The 27,466-nt window shown below is 36.3% G+C and overlaps 1 protein-coding gene across 2 annotated transcripts in view; it reads right to left on the bottom strand.

Moving 5' to 3' along the window:
- LOC149790231 (prolow-density lipoprotein receptor-related protein 1-like) overlaps positions 1-27,466 on the bottom strand; it is a 393,476-nt gene that overhangs the window by 104,929 nt on the left and 261,081 nt on the right. For both annotated transcript variants that reach the window (XM_089972262.1, XM_089972261.1), the window contains exons 44-52: positions 22,522-22,758; positions 19,829-19,954; positions 17,025-17,141; positions 16,714-16,827; positions 15,156-15,293; positions 14,576-14,695; positions 6,729-6,962; positions 4,591-4,707; positions 1,375-1,509 (exon numbers count right to left, since the gene is read on the bottom strand). In XM_089972262.1, the coding sequence (XP_089828388.1) occupies positions 1,375-1,509; positions 4,591-4,707; positions 6,729-6,962; positions 14,576-14,695; positions 15,156-15,293; positions 16,714-16,827; positions 17,025-17,141; positions 19,829-19,954; positions 22,522-22,758 (1,338 nt within the window). The remainder of the gene's footprint in view (positions 1-1,374; positions 1,510-4,590; positions 4,708-6,728; positions 6,963-14,575; positions 14,696-15,155; positions 15,294-16,713; positions 16,828-17,024; positions 17,142-19,828; positions 19,955-22,521; positions 22,759-27,466) is intronic.

Raw genomic sequence — 27,466 nt, 5'->3', positions numbered from 1 at the left:
ATAATTTCACTAGTTCTAAGATGAAACCTGGATCCAAATAAAACACGGATGAACCAATTATCTGGATTTTTCGGCAAGGATAATTTTCATAAGACTTACAGCAAAATTGTAAGAATTGGCAAGTCTGTCCAAGGCATCTAAATGTCACACAATGAATCAATATAATGTCCAAGGCATTAAAATGTCACACAATGAATCAATATAATGTACAAGGCACTTAAATGGCACACACTGAATCAGTATAATGTACAAGGCACTTAAATGTCACACAATGAATCAATATAATGTACAAGGCACTTAAATGGCACACACTGAATCAATATAAAGTACAAGGCATCTAAATGTCACACAATGAATCAATATAATGTACAAGGCATCTAAATGTCACACAATAAATCAATATAATGTACAAGGCATCTAAATGTCACACAATGAATCAATATAATGTACAAGGCACTTAAATGGCACACACTGAATCAGTATAATGTACAAGGCACTTAAATGTCACACAGTGAGTCAACATAATGTCCAGGGCATCTAAATGTCACACAATGAATTAATATAATGTACAAGGCAATCAAATGTCACACAATGAATTAATATAATGTACAAGGCAATCAAATGTCACTCAGTGAATCAACATAATGTCCAGGGCATCTAAATGTCACACAATGAATTAATATAATGTACAAGGCAATCAAATGTCACACAGTGAATTAATATAATGTACAAGGCAATTAAATGTCACACAGTGAATCAACATAATGTCCAGGGCATCTAAATGTCACACAATGAATCAATATAATGTACAAGGCATCTAAATGTCACACAATGAATTAACATAATGTACAAGGCAATCAAATGTCACTCAGTGAATCAACATAATGTCCAGGGCACTTAAATGTCACACAATGAATCAATATAATGTCCAAGGCATTAAAATGTCACACATTGAATCAATATAATATACAAGGCACTTAAATGGCACACACTGAATCAGTATAATGTACAAGGCACTTAAATGTCACACAGCGAATCAACATAATGTCTAGGGCACTTAAATGTCACACAGTGAATCAACATAATGTCCGGGGCATCTAAATGTCACACAGTGAATCAACATAATGTCCTGAAAAAACAGTAGTCATGAAATAGAACCAAGCTTGCCTTTATAACAATACCTGTCTGACAGTGGAAATAACCAGCACACAACACTGGCATAAGAAAAAAATAGGACCATTTAACCAACAAATATGTAATTTTTCGCGATACCACCAAAACAGACAGATATAATTATAGAAAGAGGGATCAACAGGAAAAAAATCAAGATGCCCACTGCACTGTAGGAACATAAAAGAAAAAAGAAACGCTTACCTGAAGAAGAATTATCTTTGCACCTTCTCTTGTCAGGTAGGAGGAAAAAGCCATCTGCACAGGTGCAATAGTAACTTCCAATAATGTTGTGGCAATAGTGGGTACAAGGATAATCTTTTGCGCACTCATCCCGATCTGAAATTAGGCAGAAACAGTTTGGTGTATTTCCAGTATGTATTTATTTATGTGTATACAAGGTTCAAGGGCACATTAGCTCAATCCTGGCTACAGATTGCCCCAAAAATGTCAGGTTATGAAAATGTAAAGAATATAAATAATTCACAATCTTTGGAAAGATAAACCATTTTGAGTGAAATTGAATACAAATTCCCACAAAATAAATGACAAAATTTAATGATCCTAGAATTCTTTAAAATGTATATAACATCAAATATAAAGGTAAAATGTAAAATGCATCAAATATCTGGGGAAAATGTGCATATAAATCGCTTTCTTTTAAAAGCTAACCTATTTATCTCTTCAGGGTATAAAATCCGTAAGTTTATAATTCAGGTGACATAAGAATAAACTTGTGAATCTAAGAGAAAGTCGACAGACTCAACAAGAATGTCTAATTATAACTAAACTACAAAGATTATGTGAAAACATGTTAATGAATGGAAGATACAAATAAAACAGACTTTTTGAAAAGCAAAAGGAACTTTGCTTTCAATGCTGAATTTTCTTTATATTGTAAAACAGTAATTATAGATTATCATGTTTGTACAATTGGATACTGGGAACAATTCCGAAGTACAAATGGACAAAAGTGCCAAGTCTCATACACAGTACTTTGGTTAGCTTATCAGCAGGCACTGATTTTTAAAAAGTGGAAATTTCTTCAACCAAATGTCTTGTCCATCTTGTCTACATGAGTTAACCTAACTCCAACATAGTACTGCTGAATAACTCATTTGCTAAGCTAACCTTCTATCAACAAGCCCAACTGTTTAACTTATCTTATTGTAGACAAATTTGCTCAGTCCTGACAGCATCCTTACTGACACAAATCTTGTCACTGGACTTGTCCTGTGAATAAACTCTGTCCTGTGCAGCAGTAACTCCCGAAATAAGTCATGTTGACTGGCAGTTATCTTGTTTAGCTTTATCTTACCATGGTGTCTGACAGTTGTTAGCTAGCACAGCCTTACCCAGATATGCACTGTTAATTATTTGTCTTACCAGCTCATGTAGACCACTCTGGTGGCCTAGTAGTTAGAGTGTCCGCCTCGGAAGAGGTAGGTCATGGGTTCAATCCTCGGCCAAGTCATACCAAAGACTTACAAAAATGGTACTAACAGCTGCCTCGCCTGATGTTCAGCATTAAGAGGTTAGTGTTAGGACTGGTATGCCTGGTGTCAGGATAATGTGACTGGGTGGGACATCATGCTACATGTCTGCGGTATGATGCCCAGTGCTAGACATCACTATAAAACTGTCACACTGCAGACATCGTAGCGATGTGACTGAAACAGTGTTAAAGGTATGTTAAAAATCCAAATCACACACACACACCAGCTCATGCCTTGTTATCTGACTCTTGGAAAGATTTGTTTGTTGTCTTCCTACTATATCCTTGCCCAGATATGTATTGTTGGATGATTTGTATAGTAATATTGCCATAATTAGATAAGACAGCCCCCCGCTTGACTCCTCTCTTCCTAAAATAGCTTTATTCAGATATGTCCTCTTGTCTGACTCTGTCATGTTAAGACAGCCTTACTCATACTAGTTTTGCCTGAATACTGCCTTCCTAATAAAGTCTTATCTAAATTTGTTTTCTCCTCAGACTCCTGCCATGGTAAGCCATACTCATACTGGTTTTGCCTGAATACTGCCTTCCTAATAAAGCCATATCCAAATTTGTTTTCTCCTCTGATTCCTGTCATGGTAAGACAGTTTCGCTAATACTGATCTTGTCTGCTCCTGTCTTCCTAATACAGCCTTATCCAGATCTGTCTTTTCATCTTTGTCCGGGTAAGACAGCCATATCCAGATCTGTCTTCTCATCTGACTTGTGCCTTGGTAAGATAGTCTTACAGGCAGGTCTTTTCCAATCTTGTCATTGTAATATACAGCTTAAAAATCAGATATATCCTCCCATCTAACCTTTATCTAAGAAAGAGAGTCTTACCCAGAGAGGTCTTGTCTAGCACAGACAGTCTTGCCCAGACAGGTCTTGTCCAACTCCTTTCATCCTAAAATAGTCTTGCCTGTACAAGTCTTCCAGTCTGACTATTGTCTAGGATGGATAGTCTTACCCAGACAGGTCTTGTCTGTCATCTCTCATCCTAAGACAGTCTTGCCCATACAAGTCTTTCAGTCTGACTATTGTCTAGGATGGATAGTCTTACCCAGACAGGTCTTGTCTGTCATCTCTCATCTTAAGATAGTCTTGCCCATACAAGTCTTTCAGTCTGACTATTGTCTAGGATGGATAGTCTTACCCATACAGGTCTTGTCTGTCATCTCTCATCCTAAGATAGTCTTGCCCGTACAAGTCACCCAGTCTGACTATTGTCTAGGATGGATAGTCTTACCCAGACAGGTCTTGTCTGTCATCTCTCATCCTAAGATAGTCTTGCCCGTACAAGTCTTCCAGTCTGACTATTGTCTAGGATGGATAGTCTTACCCAGACAGGTCTTGTCTGTCATCTCTCATCCTAAGATAGTCTTGCCCGTACAAGTCTTCCAGTCTGACTATTGTCTAGGATGGATAGTTTTACCCAGACAGGTCTTGTCTGTCATCTCTCATCCTAAGAAAGTCTTGCCCTTACATGTCTTCCAGTCTGACTATTGTCTAGGATGGATAGTCTTACCCAGACAGGTCTTGTCCTACTCCTCTCATCCTAAGATAGTCTTGCCCTTACAAGTCTTTCAGTCTGACTATTGTCTAGGATGGATAGTCTTACCCAGACAGGTCTTGTCTGTCATCTCTCATCCTAAAATAGTCTTGCCCTTACATGTCTTTCAGTCTGACTATTGTCTAGGATGGATAGTCTTACCCAGACAGGTCTTGTCCTACTCCTCTCATCATAAGATAGTCTTGCCCTTACATGTCTTCCAGTCTGACTATTGTCTAGGATGGATAGTCTTACCCAGACAGGTCTTGTCTGTCTTCTCTCATTCTAAGATAGTCTTGCCCTTACAGGTCTTCCCACCTGACTACTGACTTACTAATCTAGATAAGTCTTGCTGTCAGACTCTATAGCTTACCCTGACATGTCTTGTTGTCTGGGCCGAGATCGTATCCTGGATCACAAGTGCACAAATACCCAATTTTCTTCTCCACACATTTGTTATTACATGGGAAAGTGTCACATTCAGCAACATCTGAAAAATACATTAGTAAATTAATATACTTTTCAAAGCTTGCATACTATACTATCAAGTTATCCAATGTAAATAAATATATCCATAGTCTCCTGATATATCAAACATGACTTTACTTTTTTTTTAAATTGTTATTAACACAGTCATCATCATCATGTGTGCAAAACTGAAAAGTTGACTAGAGTTTTTCTAATTCACCACTACTTTACAATCTGCAGTACTTGAAAGTTGATTAAAATCAGTACCACTGTTTTGATCCATGTTACCATAATCACAATTGATATCATCATCATCATCAATGACTAGTCCGAGTTTCCTCTGACCCTTGCCACTCCATTTTTGATATTTGGGACATTTATGTTGAGGTGTAGGGTCAGAGTCCATTCCCTATATCAAACGTTGGAATTCGCCGACACCATTTGGTGTTGACATGAGGTAGTCGCCTACTAGCTGGCACAGCAAATTTAAATGACCTTTCATTGAGATATACCTGCATGAAATCGATAGGAATATGATTTATTTTCTCATAAATTGTGATCATAGCACCCATTCTGTCTTTAATCTGCCGACAGACTAGACGAACATATATTGTTACTGAAATTTGACTTGGATCTGGCCATTTGCAATCCTAGTCATGTGACTACACAACTCTTGCAACCTACATGTCAATGACATCAGAGGTCATACAGTCATGTGATATTAAGAATAAACAATTTATAGTGTTGCTGTAGGAAAACAAATTAAAAATATAAATGAAAGTCACATAATTTTCGTAAAAAAATGAAAAAACATAAACTTCTCAATATATTTTTTGTGAAAACAATGCCGAAAATTTTGTAAATGTTCCAGCAATTTGAAGAAAACCAGATTCACTATGCAGAGAGCACATATCAATGTGGTAGTCACGTGACACCAACAAAACATCGCTGACACGTGCTTGGTACTTCTTGAAAATGGTTTTCTCCACCCTGCTGTGATAGTGACAGATTTCTTTTTGTTGTTCTCAGAATAAATATGTTGAGACAATTATGTGTGCATTATATTTATATACAAACATTAAGTGACTTCTATATATGTTCAAATTTTAAGTACAACAACTTTGGAAATTTGTTTCTTGTTAATAACACGTGACGATATAACCTCTGATATCACTGACATGTTGGTTGCGAGATTTATAGTCATGTGACTCGGGATGCGAATGGCCAGATCCAAGTCAAATTTCAGCAACGATATACATTTGTCTCGTCTGTCAGAGGGTTAAAGGCATGACAAATGCTATGCTCATGATTTTTGAGAAAATAAATCATATCCCTATCAATTTCATGCAGGTATATCTCAATGAAAGGTTGTTCAAGTTTGCTGTGCTAGCTAGTGTGCTGCTCCCCCATGCCAACACCAAATGGTGTCGGCAAATTCCCACTTTTCGATAGGGAATGGACTCTAACCCTTCACCCCAACATAAATATCAAAAATGGGGTGACAGGGGCCAGAGGAAACTTGGACTAATCAATGGACTGCTCCTGCTTCTCATGAATGATATCTATCTCATCCCTGACATCATCTGCGTCAATATCATCGATATCCTTCCCTCCTCCTCAATATCATCAAGAGGAAACGGTGGCTAAGTGCATTCCTATGATCAGAATGAGGAAATGGGAGCTAAGTGCCATTCCTAGGATCATACAGAGGAAATGAGGGCTAAGTGTCTTCCCATGATCAGACAGAGGAAATTGAGAGCAATTGCCTTCCCAAAATCTGACACAGGAAATGGGGGTTAAGTGTCTTCCCATGATCAAACATAGGGAATGGGGGCCAAGTGCCTTCCCAAGATCAGACATATGAAATGGGGACTAAGTGCCATTCCAATGATCAGGCAGGAAATGGAGGCTAAGTGCCTTCCCATGATCAGAGAGAAAATGGGGGATAAGTGCCTTTCAGCTGAGACAAAAATCATGTACCATACCTTTCCTAAGTTGGAAGTGTAATAAACAAATAAATATATAAATAAATATAATACTTACTACAATTTAAAGGTTCATCAGAGTTGTCTCCACAGTCATCTTTCCCATTACATGTCATGTTTTCTGAGATACATTTGCTGTTGTTGCATAGGAATTTATCAAGTGCATCACAGTTTGTACAATTCCATTCATCCGATTTATCAGTGCAATTAAAGTTCCCATCACACCGTAGCTTTTTATCAATGCACATACCATTGTTGCACTGGACTTGGTCAGCCTTGCATGGCTTGTAGACTACAAGAAACAAAAATTTACAGACAATGCTGGAAACAAGAGACACCCTTTTGTCTAACCAACTTTTATGCAACAAGAAAGTAACAAACTTCAATGCCGAACTTAAGGAAAATAGGTACTGATATACAAAACAACCATAACGGACATAACTATGGCAACTGTTGCACATTACTGTAAATTTGTAAAAACTGCTATCTACTTGAATTATGATCCTTTGATAGTATAGTACCCTGGTGTGTTCCTTCATTTGAGCTCCCTTTACACAAAAGCTGATGTGGTCCGATGCATCTAAAATAAACAACACACTCTGCTTGGCAAAAGTGTCAACAATAGAGAACAATTATGGAATAAGTAATGGCTACCACCATTGAGTTAGGTAAGGCTCCTGTCATGGAATTAGGAATGGCTATAATCATGGAATTTGGTAAGGTTATAGCCATGGAGTTAGGCAAGGCTCCTGTCACAGATTTAGGAAAGGCTATAATCATGGAATTTGGTAAGGTTATAGCCATGGAGTTAGGTAAGATTCCAGTCATGGAATTAGGAATGTCTATAATCATGGAATTTGGTAAGATTATAGCCATGGAGTTAGGTAAGATTCCAGTCATGGAATTAGGAATGTCTATAATCATGGAATTTGGTAAGGTTATAGCCATGGAGTTAGGCAAGGCTCCTGTCATGGAATTAGGAAAGGCTATAATCATGGAATTTGGTAAGGTTATAGCCACAGAATTAGGAATGGCTATAATCATGGAATTTGGTAAGGTTATAGCCATGGAGTTAGGCAAGGCTCCTGTCATGGAATTAGGAAAGGCTATAATCATGGAATTTGGTAAGGTTATAGCCACAGAATTAGGAATGGCTATAATCATGGAATTTGGTAAGGTTATAGCCATGGAGTTAGGCAAGGCTCCTGTCATGGAATTAGGAATGTCTATAATCATGGAATTTGATAAGGTTATAGCCACAGAATTAGGAATGGGTATAATCATGGAATTTGGTAAGGTTATAGCCATGGAGTTAGGCAAGGCTCCTGTCATGGAATTAGGAATGTCTATAATCATGGAATTTGGTAAGGTTATAGCCATGGAGTTAGGTAAGATTCCAGTCATGGAATTAGGAATGGCTATAATCATGGAATTTGGTAAGGTTATAGCCATGGAGTTAGGCAAGGCTCCTGTCATGGAATTAGGAATGTCTATAATCATGGAATTTGGTAAGGTTATAGCCATGGAGTTAGGTAAGATTCCAGTCATGGAATTAGGAATGTCTATAATCATGGAATTTGGTAAGGTTATAGCCACAGAATTAGGAATGGCTATAATCATGGAATTTGGTAAGGTTATAGCCACAGAATTAGGAATGGGTATAATCATGGAATTTGGTAAGGTTATAGCCACAGAATTAGGAATGGCTATAATCATGGAATTTGGTAAGGTTATAGCCACGGAATTAGGAATGGGTATAATCATGGAATTTGGTAAGGTTATAGCCATGGAGTTAGGTAAGATTCCAGTCATGGAATTAGGAATGTCTATAATCATGGAATTTGGTAAGGTTATAGCCACAGAATTAGGAATGGGTATAATCATGGAATTTGGTAAGGTTATAGCCACAGAATTAGGAATGGGTATAATCATGGAATTTGGTAAGGTTATAGCCACAGAATTAGGAATGGCTATAATCATGGAATTTGGTAAGGTTATAGCCACGGAATTAGGAATGGGTATAATCATGGAATTTGGTAAGGTTATAGCCACAGAATTAGGAATGGCTATAATCATGGAATTTGGTAAGGTTATAGCCACGGAATTAGGAATGGGTATAATCATGGAATTTGGTAAGGTTATAGCCATGGAGTTAGGCAAGGCTCCTGTCACAGATTTAGGAAAGGCTATAATCATGGAATTTGGTAAGGTTATAGCCATGGAGTTAGGTAAGATTCCAGTCATGGAATTAGGAATGTCTATAATCATGGAATTTGGTAAGGTTATAGCCACAGAATTAGGAATGGGTATAATCATGGAATTTGGTGAGGTTATAGCCACAGAATTAGGAATGGCTATAATCATGGAATTTGGTAAGGTTATAGCCACGGAATTAGGAATGGGTATAATCATGGAATTTGGTAAGATTATAGCCATGGAGTTAGGTAAGAATCCAGTCATGGAATTAGGAATGTCTATAATCATGGAATTTGGTAAGGTTATAGCCATGGAGTTAGGCAAGGCTCCTGTCATGGAATTAGGAATGTCTATAATCATGGAATTTGGTAAGGTTATAGCCACAGAATTAGGAATGGCTATAATCATGGAATTTGGTAAGGTTATAGCCACAGAATTAGGAATGGGTATAATCATGGAATTTGGTAAGGTTATAGCCACAGAATTAGGAATGGCTATAATCATGGAATTTGGTAAGGTTATAGCCACGGAATTAGGAATGGGTATAATCATGGAATTTGGTAAGATTATAGCCATGGAGTTAGGTAAGAATCCAGTCATGGAATTAGGAATGTCTATAATCATGGAATTTGGTAAGGTTATAGCCATGGAGTTAGGCAAGGCTCCTGTCATGGAATTAGGAATGTCTACAATCATGGAATTTGGTAAGGTTATAGCCATGGAGTTAGGTAAGATTCCAGTCATGGAATTAGGAATGGCTATAATCATGGAATTTGGTAAGGTTATAGCCATGGAGTTAGGTAAGATTCCAGTCATGGAATTAGGAATGTCTATAATCATGGAATTTGGTAAGGTTATAGCCACAGAATTAGGAATGGCTATAATCATGGAATTTGGTAAGGTTATAGCCATGGAGTTAGGCAAGGCTCCTGTCATGGAATTAGGAAAGGCTATAATCATGGAATTTGGTAAGATTATAGCCATGGAGTTAGGTAAGATTCCAGTCATGGAATTAGGAATGTCTATAATCATGGAATTTGATAAGGTTACAGCCACAGAATTAGGAATGGCTATAATCATGGAATTTGGTAAGGTTATAGCCACAGAATTAGGAATGGGTATAATCATGGAATTTGGTAAGATTATAGCCATGGAGTTAGGTAAGATTCCAGTCATGGAATTAGGAATGTCTATAATCATGGAATTTGGTAAGGTTATAGCCATGGAGTTAGGTAAGATTCCAGTCATGGAATTAGGAATGTCTATAATCATGGAATTTGGTAAGGTTATAGCCACGGAATTAGGAATGGCTATAATCATGGAATTTGGTAAGGTTATAGCCACAGAATTAGGAATGGGTATAATCATGGAATTTGGTAAGATTATAGCCATGGAGTTAGGTAAGAATCCAGCCATGGAATTAGGAATGTCTATAATCATGGAATTTGGTAAGGTTATAGCCATGGAGTTAGGTAAGATTCCAGTCATGGAATTAGGAATGGCTATAATCATGGAATTTGGTAAGGTTATAGCCAAGGAGTTAGGCAAGGCTCCTGTCATGGAATTAGGAATCTCTATAATCATGCAATTTGGTAAGGTTATAGCCACGGAGTTTGGTAAGATTCCAGTCATGGAATTAGGAATGTCTATAATCATGGAACTTGGTATGGTTATATCCATGGAGTTAGATAAGATTCCAGTCATGGAATTAGGAATGTCTATAATCATGGAATTTGGTAAGGTTATAGCCACGGAATTAGGAATGGCTATAATCATGGAATTTGGTAAGGTTATAGCCATGGAGTTAGGTAAGATTCCAGTCATGGAATTAGGAATGTCTATAATCATGGAATTTGGTAAGGTTATAGCCATGGAGTTAGGTAAGATTCCAGTCATGGAATTAGGAATGTCTATAATCATGGAATTTGGTAAGGTTATAGCCACAGAATTAGGAATGGCTATAATCATGGAATTTGGTAAGGTTATAGCCACAGAATTAGGAATGGGTATAATCATGGAATTTGGTAAGATTATAGCCATGGAGTTAGGTAAGAATCCAGCCATGGAATTAGGAATGTCTATAATCATGGAATTTGGTAAGGTTATAGCCATGGAGTTAGGTAAGATTCCAGTCATGGAATTAGGAATGGCTATAATCATGGAATTTGGTAAGGTTATAGCCAAGGAGTTAGGCAAGGCTCCTGTCATGGAATTAGGAATCTCTATAATCATGCAATTTGGTAAGGTTATAGCCACGGAGTTTGGTAAGATTCCAGTCATGGAATTAGGAATGTCTATAATCATGGAACTTGGTATGGTTATATCCATGGAGTTAGATAAGATTCCTGTCATGGAATTAGGAATCTCTATAATCATGCAATTTGGTAAGGTTATAGCCATGGAGTTTGGTAAGATTCCAGTTATGGAATTAGGAATGGCTATAATCATGGAATTTGGCAAGGTTATAGCCAAGGAGTTAGGCAAGGCTCCTGTCATGGAATTAGGAATCTCTATAATCATGCAATTTGGTAAGGTTATAGCCATGGAGTTAGGTAAGATTCCAGTCATGGAATTAGGAATGGCTATAATCATGGAATTTGGTATGGTTATATCCATGGAGTTAGGTAAGGTTCCAGTCATGGAATTAAGAAAGGCTATAATCATGGAATTTGGTAAGGTTATAACCATGGAGTTAGGTAAAATTCCAGTCATGGAATTAAGAATGGTATAATCATGGAACTTGGTAAGGTTATAGCCATGGAGTTAGGCAAGGCTCCTGTTATGGAATTAAGAAAGGCTATAATCATGGAATTTGGTAAGGTTATAACCATGGAGTTAGGTAAGGTTCCAGTCATGGAATTAGGAATGTCTATAATCATGGAATTTGGTAAGGTTATAGCCATGGAGTTAGGCAAGGCTCCTGTTATGGAATTAGGAAAGGCTATAATCATGGAATTTGGTATGGTTATACCCATGGAGTTAGGTAAGATTCCAGTTGTGGAATTAAGAATGGTATAATCATGGAACTTGGTAAGGTTATAGCCACAAAATTAGGAAAGGCTATAGTGGGTTACAAGTGAAAAAGAATCAAATATATTTAGGTTACTTTTAAGTTTTTATGGTTTTAAAATATTTGTGAAGTTTAAGACACACAACAGTTCAAAGATTATATCCATGGTGAGCATAAAATTTATTAAAAATCGGAAAAAGTATCCACTGAATTTGTTCCTAAATATGAAAATAAAGTGAAATCTAATAAATAACTGAAATCACTGGATGTCTTTAATTTGCATAACTAGACTGCCAGGCTGACTAACAATAAAACTGCTTGCAAAAACAGCACATTTTGTGGGGTCAGGGTAAAGGCATTCACCATTCTTTCAAAATTTTCAGGTTTTATATTTTATTTAGGTTTTCTTCAGTTTTTTAAGGCGTTTTTTTAGGTTTCTAAGGTCAAAGTGAAATTTTAGATTTTTCAAGGTTTTTGAGGATTACATCTAACCCTGGTTATAGCCAAGGAATTATGAAAGGCTATAGTCAAGAAATTAGGAACGACCATAGCTATGGATTTTTAAAATGACTATAACCATTTATTAGGAATGGCTATAGCCATGAAATTAGGAATGACTATATATAACTAAAATGGCTACAGCCATGGAATTAGGAAAGGCTATAGCCAAGAAATTATGAATGACCATAGCCATGGATTTTTAAAATGACTATAACCATTTATTAGGAATGGCTCTAGCCATGAAATTAGGAATGACTATATATAACTAAAATGGCTACAGCCATGGAATTAGGAAAGGCTATAGCCAAGAAATTATGAATGACCATAGCCATGGATTTTTAAAATGACTATAACCATTTATTAGGAATGGCTCTAGCCATGAAATTAGGAATGACTATATATATGACTAAAATGGCTATAGCCATGGAATTTGGAAAGGCTATAGCCGTTTATTAGGACTGACTATAGCCAAGGAATTAGGAATGACTTTGGCCATGGATTTTTAAAATGGCTTTAGCCATCGATTTTTAGAATGGCTATAGCCATGAAATTAGGAATGACTATATATATGACTAAAATGGCTATAGCCATGATATTAGGAAAGGCTATAGCCATTTATTAGATCTGACTATAGCCAAGGAATTAGGACCGAATTTAGCCATCGATTTTTAGAATGGCTATAGCCATGAAATTAGGAAAGTATAGCCAAGAAATTAGGAATGCCTATAGCCATTTATTAGAACTGACTATAGCCAAGGAATTAGGACCAACTTTAGCCATGGATTTTAGAATGGCTATAGCCATGAAATTAGGAACGGCTATAGCCATGTAATTAGGAATGGCTATAGCCATTTATAAGGACCGACTATGGCCATGAAATTAAAAATGACTATAGCCAAAACAGTATATACAAAGTCTTGAAACTTAACATGTCACCTGTGAATCCTATATATTTTTTGATCACTCATACATGAAGTTTTGATCAAGAAATATGTCTGCACAAAAAATAACATTTTAAATGACTAAAATCTTACCTTTTCATATAGCCCCCTCCCCCAAATATTCAAAACTTAATATTTTCTTTTACAAAAACAAAATAAAATTTGTAAAATAAATGTCAAAATCATAAGGGCGTGCAATTTTATGTTGCTTTTATAATGATTATTCTTTATTTGAAATTTTGATAATTTAATAATTTACAGAGGGAGAATAAAAATTACTTTTACAAAATATTTTGCTTGGTAACTACAACATCTAAACAATTTTCTTTTAGAATGACTAGACAACATATAAAGTCTTTCTGTTGATATAACCATCCATTCGGAAGAAGTAGCAATAGCAAGATTTTAAAAAGGACATCTGTGGCGGCCATATAGGGCATCACATCAGCACCAAATTAATAAGTACCAACCAGGCAGCGTAAACAAGTCTTTCAGTGAAAACTTCATGCTAATGTGACCTTCCTTGCTGGTGAAGAAGTGTGTGTGTGTGATTTGGATTTTTCAGTCATATTGCTGATTTCTGCAGTGTGACAGTTCATAGTGATATCTAGCACCAGGAAATCATGCCGCAGACATGTAGCATGATATCCCACCCAGTCACATTATTCTGACACCAGGCCGACCAGCCCTAACACTAACCTCTCAATGCTGAGTGCCAAGCGAGGCAACTGTTAGTTCCATATCATAAGTCTTTGGAAAGATTCAGTCAGGGTTTGAAACTGCGACCTCCCACATCCGAGTTGGATGCTCTTAACATCAGACCACCAGAATTGTCTCGGTGAAGAAGTTTCAACACTGTTGTGGCCATTCTGGGTGTCCAAGCAAAAGTAATTTCGTTTATGACCAATTAGGCAATTGGTTGAATGTAAATATAAAATTTCGTGGTCATCCACCAAGTATTTCAGGATAAATAGCACCACCAAACTTATGCTAATACCATGGACAGAAAAAGGATTATACATGATGGATGGTGGAAATGTACCATCCCATAAGCCAATGGTTCGAAACCATTTCTGGCGTCAACCCTAAAAATAGTTTCTGTAAACCTAATGTTCACATTTCAAAATTTTTACAAGTTTTCCCACCCTATTAAAACAATCCTGTCGACCCTTCAAAATGTCAACACCTGGGGTTGGGAAACAATGCCATAAGCTGTTAATGTCAATTACCAGTACAGCTAACAAAATTAATACTCACTGCATGTGTCTGGTTCATCAGAACGATCTCCACAATCATCATCATGATCACAGAGAAAAATTTTGTCAATACAGCGGAGATTCTTGCACTGAAAGTCATCTTGATTGCACACAACCAGAGCTGAAGAAAAAAAAAGATTTTCCATGGTGTATGCTACAAAAAGTATTTGTCGACAAAGAGTTAATGGCAATGTTAAAACTCAGTATTGGAAAAAAACAGAGCCAAAGTTTGAATCCAATTAATTATATTTAACATGACATCTTTTCTCTACCAAAGCAACACTGTGTACCAATATACCTAACAATCAAATAAAGAAAGAATTGTTTTGAAAGCAAACAATGGAAAGTAGTAAAATATATTTATGCAATATAGTATGTTGTCTTTCGAAAGGGTCCAAAACTCACATGTAGTGCAGTGTGAGAAATTTATGTGCTGTCACTATGGCAACATAAGCATGACATCACAGGAAGTCAAAGTGCCATAGCCTCTACATATTTTTTTTCTTCAAGACACAAATACCACAGGAAAAAGTCATGTGGTACTATCTACTAAAATGGAAAGAAAGTGTGAAGATTCTTACGACATCCATTTTCAACAGATTCATCTTCTCCGTTTTCACAATCAGGATCTCCGTCACATTTCCACTCTGCAGCAATGCAGCGTTCTGCACCCTTTACAGCGGGACATCTGAATTCATTCTCACCGCACGTTTTGTTACCTGAGGAAAAAGATATTAAAAATTAGGCAAATCAACTGTACACATCAAATATGGCAAACTATGATGAAACAATATGCATATAAGTGTATAGAGGCTGCACTACAACTTGCTGAATGAGCAACAAACATTTGTCTGAATATTCTTTGGCTGATGACACTTTTCTTTCATTTTTAATACACTTACGTAATTTCTCCATGATTTTCAAACAGGGCTAATTCTCTTTCCTGAATCTTTGTAATGGAGGTAATTTTCAATTTTTTCAGGTAAGCTGTTTTTAAATGAGAACATCAATGAACATACTACTAGTATGTTTCTAAAAATGTTCTGCACAGTTGCAAAAATTGTTGTTGATGGCAGCAGCACTATGTCGTACGTATTACAACTGCATTTTGCAGCAGTACATTACCATCCAATAACTTCATGTCTGCTATTGTACAACCACAGCATGTGCACTTTGAATAATGCTTTTAATAACTAGACAATCAGTTAAAGCATCACATTGATCAATTTGAAGAAGTCGGAATAAGCGCTTGATTATGATATTGCTCTGATATCATCCAGGTCAGTCCTGGGGCACCTGCTTTGCTGCTTACCTTGGAAAGACACCAACTCCCATTTCCTTGGCAGGATGTAGTTAGTAATGTTTGGTAAAAGTATCGTTGAAAACAAACGCAACTCTCTTTAAGGCAGCATATTATATGGCCTCACTGGTAGTATTATAATTTGGGACTATTGTATGACATTAAATTTAACATTCTAAAGCATGCCCTCAAATTTTATTCTAAGTTGCTGCCCATCCAAAGTTTTAGAATTTGGGCAACTACTTGTGTGTTGTGCTCATATTGAAGTAAAATGCTCCACACCGTGTTATTTGGATATTCAGCATTCCCATTCATGTGCTACTGTACATAATTCATGTACAAAAACTGCAAGAACACGCTTTTCTAATGAGGATTAAAGATATGTACACAGAGAAATCAAATGTCATACACAGGTGGGTATTTTTTTTAAATATTATAAAAGTGAAATGTTTGAAGGAATCTGATGAACTGCAAAAATTTACTTGTTTATTCTACAAATTAACAACATGCAAAAACATCTGAACTTGAGTCACTGTTAATGAACATATTCTTTGTCATGAATTATGTACGTTACATGATGACTGTTGTCATGAATTATGTATGTTACATGATGACTGTTGTCATGAATTATGTACGTTACATGATCACTGTTGTCATGAATTATGTATGTTACATGATGACTGACACAGAGCTGGTTATAAAACCAGTGCATCCCCTAATACAACCATGCAACATCACTTTTAACAATTAGGGACAGATGAAGTTTTGTCAAATTACAAAAGTGAATATTACTAGATTTAATCAGTCATGCAACTTGTGGCCGCATCACACCAACTTACTACAAGAAGCTTCATCTGAAGCATCAAGGCAATCAACGTTTCCATCACACTTCCACTGAGCATCGATACAATGTCCATTTTTACACTGGAACTCGTTGATCTGACAATGGTAGGCTGAAATTAAAATGTAAAAGAGACTTGACTGTGAAACATACATCATGAGGCTTTAGCAACAGAGATCTACTTTTAATAAATCATTGTTATTATCCCATTATCAAACAATGAAAAAATTTATACAAAGATATATATATATATATATATATATATATGTTAAACAATGATGGTGAGGCATACATGTCAGGAATACTTACTACAGTTATGTTCATCAGACCCATCTTCACAATCCTCATCCTTGTCGCATCTCCACCTTATTGCAATGCATTCCCCACTCTTAGTGCATTTGAAATCACCTTTACAATCATTTTTTTCTGTAAAAAAGACAGACAGGTATCTCATTTTTACATAATACACACTACATCTTGTGCAATTTTTTGTTTCTCCATGTGTTACAGAGGGTGCTGCTAATTTCCCACAAATTGATGCTATGTAGTAGTGAGGTAAGAACCTAGTAATTACCAATGTGACAGAACCCAGTAATTACCAATGTGACAGAACCCAGTAATTACCAATGTGATGGAACCCAGTAATTACCAATGTAACAGAACCCAGTAATTACCAATGTGACAGAACCTAGTAATTACCAATGTGACAGAACCCAGTAATTATCAATGCGACAGAACATAGTAATTACCAATGTGACAGAACCCAGTAATTACCAATGTGACAGAACCTAGTAATTACCAATGTGACAGAACCCAGTAATTACCAATGTTACAGAACCTAGTAATTACCAATGTGACAGAACCCAGTAATTATCAATGCGACAGAACATAGTAATTACCAATGTGATCTGACAGGCACGTGTTGTGCACTGCCATCATGAAGGGGCCTGTTAGACAATGCCAGCTGATATTTGAACAGCCAATGTATGAAGACTACATATAGAACAAATGAGGATTTCAGAGTGATTTATATCCATATCCCAAATGAAAAATCAATCATCTTTTATATCCCTTATATATCTGGCCATCAAAAACTAGTCACTTCAAAATAGTCTTCCATATTCAATATGTTTTTTAAATGGTTTCTATATAAAACTTTTATATGCTGATACTGTTGATTTCACAGATGTGTGTGCATTCACATCTTCCGTCTAAAGAAATGAAGCCTAACAATTTTACATCATGATCAGCGAACGGCAGACATCAAAGACACTTCTAAGAAATGTATATTATTAATTTACTTTTAAAAATCTGGGAAAGTAACCATCCCCTTCTTGTGATTTATTTCAACAACTGACATCTTTTCTGTCTTTAAAATATGATGGAAATAAATGTAGAAAAGTTTTAGTTGCAGATTTTATCTTCTCTTCTTTCCCTTTTCCATCCTTGATCAACAGCTATGTGCTCTTGAAGGGGGGTGGGGTAAAAAGGTTAAATAGTACCCAAACTAATCAAAATCAGTAAAATAATTTTGTCAGCAAGATCACACTCTATTATGAGAAACTTCTTGAGGTGCACCTTGAATCCATGTAAAGGCAGCTACAGTGATATTTTATATTTATTTTCTGTGGAATTTTAATGAAACTAAATCTTACTGTAAATGGCACTGCATAGAACGAACAATGGTGTCTGTATGAACCATAAGCTAGTATCAGTTGCATGTATAACATTTGTTTATGCATGCTCAATGAGAAAATAAGGTTTTGCTGTTGGGATAACATCAGTTTCTATGTTTTGACTCAGGGTCACATTTGTATGCCCTAAGTGCATAACCCTGGGGTCTCATTAAAATCACTTATCCAGGACATGTTAACAAACATGTTAGCAACCATACATAACAATTCTCTGACACATTGGTCTCTCAATTTGGAAGTTATATAAATGTATGCAAAACCACTCCACCCAACCCCCACCATCAGAGCTGCATCAAAATTCTAAAACTTTTGTGCATATGTCAAGACCACACCCCAATCACATCCCATGGTTTGAAGTACAAGTTTACAAATTGGGTAGGTGGAGTTACATGTACAGATGGCCAGGACTACTTCATCACCATCTTTTTTCGTAACCAATGAAACTCATGATCAGTTGTGATATATTAATTACCTATCTTTAAAGTCTGACCAAATGCCAACACTATCACTAGCCGGTGTCAACTCAAACCCATGACTGCCACCAAATGCCAACACTATCACTGACCCGTGTCAACTCAAACCCATGACTGCCACCAAATGCCAACACTATCACTGGCCCGTGTCAACTCAAACCCATTGCTGCCACCAAATGCCAACACTATCACTGGCCCGTGTCAACTCAAACCCATTGCTGCCACCAAATGCCAACACTATCACTGGCCCGTGTCAACTCAAACCCATGACTGCCACCAAATTCCAACACTATCACTGGCCCGTGTCAACTCAAACCCATGACTGCCAAATTTAGAAGTATCTGTTGTATTTTATACCTCTAAACCACCATACCATGAACAATCACACCACACTATAAAGAAAATCTTAAGTCTTCCTGCAGTTGCTGCTGCTGTACTAAAGGTAAATTTTTACTGGTCTGTGCTCTTCACCTAAACGCCATCTTGCACAGAGTCTGAGATTTTTCATGGCACAGCCATTTTATGAAGAAGAATTCTACAATCCATTCAATAAATTAATTTTCAAATGGAACATTGTGAAAAGATCTCTCATTTTAATCTTTGTTGTAATTGTTTGCATAAAATAATTGAAACCTCAGTATTTTGTCCTGGATTTATCCTACATTTTAAAGTTTTGCAGATCAAAAAAGAAACCTTAAGATCTGGAATGCTTCCATAGACATCTTCACAATGTCTGTGCGCATTTAAAATTTACATGTATCACTTATTTGTGCAGTCTTATTTTGTGTGCATGAAATACGAAGAAAACATTTTTTGCAAAATGCTATGAAATTGTAATTTCTAACATGAAATGTGTAAAAAAATATTTCCAATCAGCATGCCCAGCCATTTCTGTGAAGCTAGTGAAAATGCAAACAAAAAATACTCCCCATACAGCATTATTTACCAGGGCAAGTGCTATTTTCATCAGATCCATCCATACAATGTTTCTTTTTATCACAAACATTTTCAGCCGGAACACAGTCAGTTGTAGTGGAGCAGTTCCAAGTGCCTTCGGGACATGGGGGCAGTCCTAGAAAAGCAAATTCATGTTCAATTTATTTGTGAATCATCTGGCTGCATGCAACAACACAATGAAAGTTCAGACAGGCAAGAAAATTACTGTGACTGTTCTTTTTTTTCCATATTACTTTGGGCAAGACTAACCATATCAACAAGGGTTCTAAGGAACACTGTTCCAACTGCACATCTTGAAATTAATGCTAACCCACTATCCCAAGGCTACTAATCTTGCTAGTGGATCAGGAAAACCCAGCAGTCACTAATCTGATGGGGCAGCAAACATTACCACCTCTCAACTATGATTGCATTTAAAAAGTACTGGTGAGTTGGCCAATCCTTTAATAGTTTATTCTTCTGTATATTGTGTTAACCTAACAGCCTCCAGTGATTGACGAGGTACAATAAATGCTCCCTGTGTAAATGGACAAACATTAAGCCATTCATCCACTTACCAGGTAAATTACTATAATTATCATCAAAACTCTCTCGGTGCACAATAAATGCTCCCTGTGTAAATGGACAGACATTAAGCCATTCATCCACTTACCAGGTAAATTACTATAATTATCATCAAAACTCTCTCGGTGCACAATAAATGATCCCTGTATAAATGGATAGACATTAAGCTATTCATCCACTTACCAGGTAAATTACTATAATTATCATTAAAACTCTCTCAGTGCACAATAAATGATCCCTGTATAAATGGATAGACATTAAACCATTCATCCACTTACCAGGTAAATTACTGTAATTATCATCAAAACTCTCTCGGTGCACAATAAATGATCCCTGTGTAAATGGACAGACATTAAGCCATTCATCCACTTACCAGGTAAATTACTATAATTATCATCAAAACTCTCTCGGTGCACAATAAATGATCCCTGTGTAAATGGACAGACATTAAGCCATTCATCCACTTACCAGGTAAATTACTATAATTATCATCAAAACTCTCTCGGTGCACAATAAATGATCCCTGTGTAAATGGACAGACATTAAGCCATTCATCCACTTACCAGATAAATTACTATAATTATCATCAAAACTCTCTCGGTGCACAATAAATGATCCCTGTATAAATGGATAGACATTAAGCTATTCATCCACTTACCAGGTAAATTACTATAATTATCATCAAAACTCTCTCGGTGCACAATAAATGATCCCTGTATAAATGGATAGACATTAACCCTTTACCTCATAGAGCATAGTGACAAAGTGCAGCGCGCTATAAATAGAACACCTGTTACCTAGTCGACCGGATACGTATAGACGCATAGGCCTGCCTGTGAACTGTTAAGCAATGTAGTGTATGTTACGTTTAACAGCAATTTTAACCATTTTACATTTTTGGTACACATCTATTATATGTGGGAAAAATTTAAGAGTAAATTCCGATTGCTATAGCTTTGTAATTATTTTTCACGGAAGAATTTTTTATGTTCTTTAAAATCTTGAAAGAACTTGTTCACCGTTGTGTCAGTGAGGCCACAAGGCCAACTGTAGCTGACATTTCTCATACTCATAATTTACATGTTTTTCGTCTGCGTCTTCATCACTAAGTCATCTGAATTTGATAATTGATAAAAACTAATTGCTGCCTACATCAATATCAGAGCCTTTACTGAAGTTATTGAATCTTTCATAGTTGTGATTCTAATCGTGAAAACTTCGTAAGTACTGAATGAAATCCACGACTGCCATTTTGGAGAGTGGAGATTATGACCCAGTTACTTTAAATAACAGATATCGACCAGTGCATAAACAGTGACCACGTGATCTGACGTAATTGTCATTTGCAGAAATGAATCTAGTATCTAATAGGGGGGTTTTCCCCGAAAGTGGCGCTATGAAAACCAACTCAAAATGGCTGATGTTTACAGCAGGTGTCAAAAGGCGCTTCCATGCAAATGGAGTAGAGGCGTCAAAAGGCGCTTCCATGCGAATGGAGTAGAGGTGTCCAAAGACGCTTGCATGAGGTAAAGGGTTAAGCTATTCATCCACTTACCAGGTAAATTACTGTAATTATCATCAAAACTCTCTTGGTGCACAATAAATGATCCCTGTATAAATGGATAGACATTAAGCCATTCATCCATTTACCAGGTAAATTACTGTAATTATTATCAAAACTATCTTGGTGCATGTGGAACTCACCTGTTGTCATCCCCCCCCCCACAATGATACCATTACTCATGATCCACAAAGGTGAAATGTCTCACAGTAGTATTGACCAACAGAAAAAAAGTCGCATGTGTAAATTTAACATATAATAAAGATATATACTGAACAATGTATTTTAATATTTACACTGTTATTGATAAACATACAGAACATTGTGCAATGACAAATGTAAACATCTTGAAGTATTTGCAACGTGTGTAACTGGAGCAGCAGAAATTAGATGGTACAAGAAAGTGTGATTGCAAACATCATCAAGGAAAGAGACTAACAAAAGAGTCTGAAATGCTGCAAAAATAAACATAAATGGCTCAACCATGACTAAGGATATATCTCTAGTTGAATTCTATTTTGGTCATTTGGAATATAATTGTCAGAAGAAAATCTTACCTGGACAATGTGCTCTGATCTCATCTGAGAAGTCCCCACAATCATTTATTCTGTTGCAGTGATCACGCATACTAATACACCTTCCATTATTACACCTGAACTGAGATGATCTACATGTGCAATTATTTTCATCTGACAGATCCTGGCAGTCCACTTCACCATTGCATCGTTTGTAACCATCAATGCACTGCCTGGTGCTGGAGCAGGTGAACATGCCCAAAGGACAAGTCCGATTTTCTGCAACACAAGAAAAAGGTGCTAACTCGTAAACCAAAAAAACAACAACATGCCAACAAGAACCCATTTAGATTAATGGACAATATAAAGACTCTATGGACAATTTAGTAACGAGCACTGCCATGACAACTAATTCTAATCTGGACAGGATGCAAACCCATTACACATGCTTGTGAGTCTAAGTTAACAACTTAGCTAACATAAGGAAGCAGGAAATATTACTGCAACATACTATTTATAACTATGCATCAACATAAAAAGTTTCATTAGTTTAGACTGTAAGAAGTCGTAGGATTCAAGATACAGAGGATAACACAAAAATGTCTGAAAACACAAACATCACTCGTACAAAACTAGGTTGCAGTGACTAGTACTCTTCTTTTGGTTAATTCACTCTTTTTGAGATGCATCCAAATGGCAATGTAGGTGAAGCAGGGTCCAAGATTTTTTGAGGCTATCACAAATGAATACCGTTGAAACTATATGCTAGCAGAGTCTGAAAATTAGGCCACTATGTCTTACTTCTGTCTTCATTGACTCTCAAGATATGTTGTTGTTGTTGTTGTTCTAGGGTTTAACGCCATTTTTCAGCACAAGATAGGCTATACATGGTGGCCAGTATAACTGGTGGAGGAAGAACCCTGGAAAACCCCGGGAAGAACCACCGACCCACGAGAAGCTACTGGCAGGCTTTCCCACACTCAAGATGTGTTCAGAAATAATTAACAGATTAATACTGTGACATCTTTTAAAGATTTGGAGTTCAGTAGAGCTCTAAAAAAGTGGAGTATTGAAGTGTTAGATAAATATTGAACCATGACTATTCCCTCCTCACCCTCCTTCTCTCCTCTTCTTACGGTGACAAAGGGTGAAATACCCCTTAAGATAAAATCCTGGCAGCATCTCTACTTAAACTGTAAATGGGGAACAAATTTGGAATTTCGATTTTTATGAAGAGATATTTAACCAGTGAATGAAGGTGCTGATGGAATAAATAAAATTAACACAGAATCAGCAAGGGGGCAGATTTCAAACAGCTTAAATTTATCACCTTGTGTTAAAAAAAAAATTAAAAAATTGATAGAATAGACTGGCTATTCCCAATTGTTTTCCTTCTTCATTAATAAATACAAGTACCTGTGGCCACAGCAGTCTTTTGCATATGCATGAAGTAGATTTTGTTGGTATTCATCCTCGTTCCCATGCCCCGATTTGTTACAGACGAGCTTTACTTCACACGTTAAAATTGCTTTATTTCTTCTGTTTTCAAAATAACATAGTAAAGTCCTCCAAGTTTAAGTTAGACATGAAATTTGTAATGAGATGTTTTCAAAGCATCCATGCAGTGCAAAACAAAGAGCCTGGTAGGTAAAGTGAGTTAAATGGAGCCGCCATTAAATAACCTAAAGTGCTGAATAAAAACTCACGGGCAACCAACAAGTAGTCTGTTTGAAAGTATTTTTGTTTTCTTGTCAATGATTAGAATTTCATATAAATATATGATAACTATATCTCTATCTGTAATCTGCATACAACCAGTGTGTCAACATGTATTAAGGGGAACCACCTACTTTTCAAAGTAGGAAAGAACATCAAGTGTATCAGTATGTTTTGTATCATGTGCTGAGTAACATGATACATGGCACAGGTGTATCGTCTCATCCCTAATACTTTGGTCCACACAGCATCACAACTGATATCCGCATTGGTAGCTCAGTGAACAGCATCATTATATATAACTAGAACTGATTCATTTCACACCTAAAGTATTTCAACACCATTCAAATCGATGCAGGGTGTAGCACAGCTCATTCAATACTTTCTAAAACAGCACGGTCTGTTTACATGAAAATCGTTTGACGCCCTCATGAGCTGCAGAAGAGTCTATGTTTAATAAGGAGCAATCAGCTTTCCTATTCAGCCATATGTAGTTGCCTTCCTCTGATTTCTTTACAGAATCAAAAATGGACTCTTCCAACTCTCAAGACAAATCCTGGCAGATTACATGTTTAAGCAGGTCTCAGATGAATGCTTTGTGCCATACATCAGTATGAATTATGTTGAAATCATACACGCACAAAACTAATTCGTCAATTCTAGCTACATTATGAGACGATGAGATGAAAATTCAATGAGAAACAGACTTGGATATCATTCATGATGCTGTGCAAAGAAAACTATAATTTAAAAAATTAACAAGACATTACTGTCAATGAAAATGGTCATCTTATGCTTTTAATGCAATGAGAGCACACTATTCAGTAACTTCAAATGCATAGGATTCAGTCTGAAATCACCTGTAGCACTGTTCTATCTTCGGATTTTTTATTGCGCTCTTATGGGCATCATGGAAGGAACTTTCTTGTGCTAAAAAAGGGTCATTGGTGAAAGGCCACTGACTACAATGAACCTTGCACCCCTGAGATATCATGAAATCACAGTGGACTCATTCTTTCCTTCAGCTTGGAACAAAGCATGTTTGTCCTTCTATATGTGTATGCCTTTTGAAAACCTGAACACAAAACCTTCATACAATATCATAAAGTGGACAACAACGATGTCTTCACTGCAGCTAGGGAAAAATAACTTCTGTATATTTCACTATCTTCTAAACAGTGAAATAATATACAACGGAGATTACTACATGGTCTAATCATTTACATAAATTTGAGTTGCCTCGCTGAAAAAGGAAGTGGAACCATACTCTGCTACTTACTTCTGTTTGTTACTATTATTGGCAGCACTCCAAAAAGATATTACATGCTTCTGATAGAACGAAAGGTGTATGGCAAAGTTATTGCATGTGCATTATGCAAAATGGAGGGAATGTTGGTATGCATACCCCTATACTGCTGTCATGAACAGTGACTGAAATTTCTTTACATAATGTATTTGTGGATACTAAACACAATTTAAGTGTACAGATGATCCAACCATGTGCTTGAAAGATCTGCTTGAACAAGTCTAACTTTAGCAGATACTAAAACAGGGGAAATGAATATTGACAGTGTTGGCAATACCAGCTTCGGAAAGTGCAATGAATGAATGACAAAATATAACAGAAAAATTGTATATAAAAGAAAATACCAGCTCATATTTTTTGGAGTTTAACTTTGAAATCCAGGAAGAGAAAATGACCAAGGAGAGCTAGCAGTTTTTTTTAAACATGCACATCTAAATGAAGGCCATGATGTACACTCTATCACCCAAATTACATACTTCAATTATGCACCAAAATAAAGAGATTATAGCTTCTTTTAACAATGCATAAGATATACACCACTCCCTCGATAACTCTCGCACTGGTAACTTGCGAGCCCACTTAAAGCACAGTGTCAGGCATGGTTCTCATTTATTCAAACAAGAAAATACCCAAAAATTGATCCCAATTTGTTGAACTTGAAGAAAATCACATCCAAAATTGGAAACAGAAACTCTGAAATATCACATGACCTGGAAATTTTAATCAGCATTATAAAATATTAACTTTTAATAAGAAGTCATATAATTTGTTACATTGTTAGTACACCATAATTAACGATATTCAAGGAATTTTTGATCAATGAAAATGCCATTTATGCCTACTGGAGGCAGTGCTTTAATAAATAAATACCAATTAAATAATTTTCTTATCAACTGAAATTTGTGTTCTAGTTCTATATTTTAGTTCCTTTTAAGTGTAATCATCATAAATGCAATGTGTCCTCTTGTAATTAAACGTAAAATGTGTCAATCTACCGTAACAGCTATGTCTGCAAGCGTTTCTCTGAGAACCTAATTAAGTGCTGACCATGTTTTGATATTGGACTAATGGAAGCATTTGTTGTATTGCTGCATTAAATAAAAAGCGGGCCTACTTTACTATTATCATGCTAATAATTACGCCTATTTAATCAAATAAAGGAGGTGGAATAAAAAAACATGTTAAAAGGCATACAAATTATACAAGTTTAAAAAGCAGCGGCACTGGTCATATGTCAGGTAACATATTTCAGCTGATTAATCGAACACTGTTATAAATGTTATTGAACTACCTTAAATTAACCTGTTCAATTATAACTGTGAATAAAGACAGCAAGGAAACCAAGTGAAATGAGTACTTCATAAAATAAAGAGCTTTGTTTCACAGATACAGACCATTGTGGGGAAAATATGTTTCTGAGAAATCCTGAATTTGCATGTAGAGATGTAGAGATATCTCAAGGATGATAAGACATTTCACCATTACTTGCAAATGAATCATGACATCAATATTTTACTAACTGAAAAATACAAAAGTTGAGTTTCAACATATACGATTGTCTCAAAAAATAAACATTGCATGTTTGTTCTTTTTTTATAAAAAAGGAATCTTGTTTGTTAGTGTATCAACAGTTAGTCTGGTTCCCTGCTTTGTAGACTTCTTGTTTCGCAAAATACTTTAAACATAACTCTGGGAACCAGACTAATCAACAAAACAAAAAGTTGTGACATAACACACAAATGTTTTTTGCAAACTGTGTTGGTTCTTGAAACCAGTTGGGATCATGTTATCGATCTTTTAGATGCTGGACATTTTGCTAATAAATTTAATTTATACAGAATAACGAACAACTTATCTGAAAAAGCACTTCATTGACAATGTTTCTCAACATGATTATGAAACAAGGATTCAGTCATTAAACAGCCCAGCCCCCACCCCACCCAGCAGTTTTCTGAATGACTAGCA

The sequence above is a fragment of the Sinohyriopsis cumingii genome, chromosome 10, assembly GCF_028554795.1.
Source record: "Sinohyriopsis cumingii isolate HCF-2022 chromosome 10, ASM2855479v2, whole genome shotgun sequence".
In the NCBI taxonomy this organism is placed as follows: domain Eukaryota; kingdom Metazoa; phylum Mollusca; class Bivalvia; order Unionida; family Unionidae; genus Sinohyriopsis; species Sinohyriopsis cumingii.
This window is presented reverse-complemented; position numbering and strand designations above follow the sequence as displayed.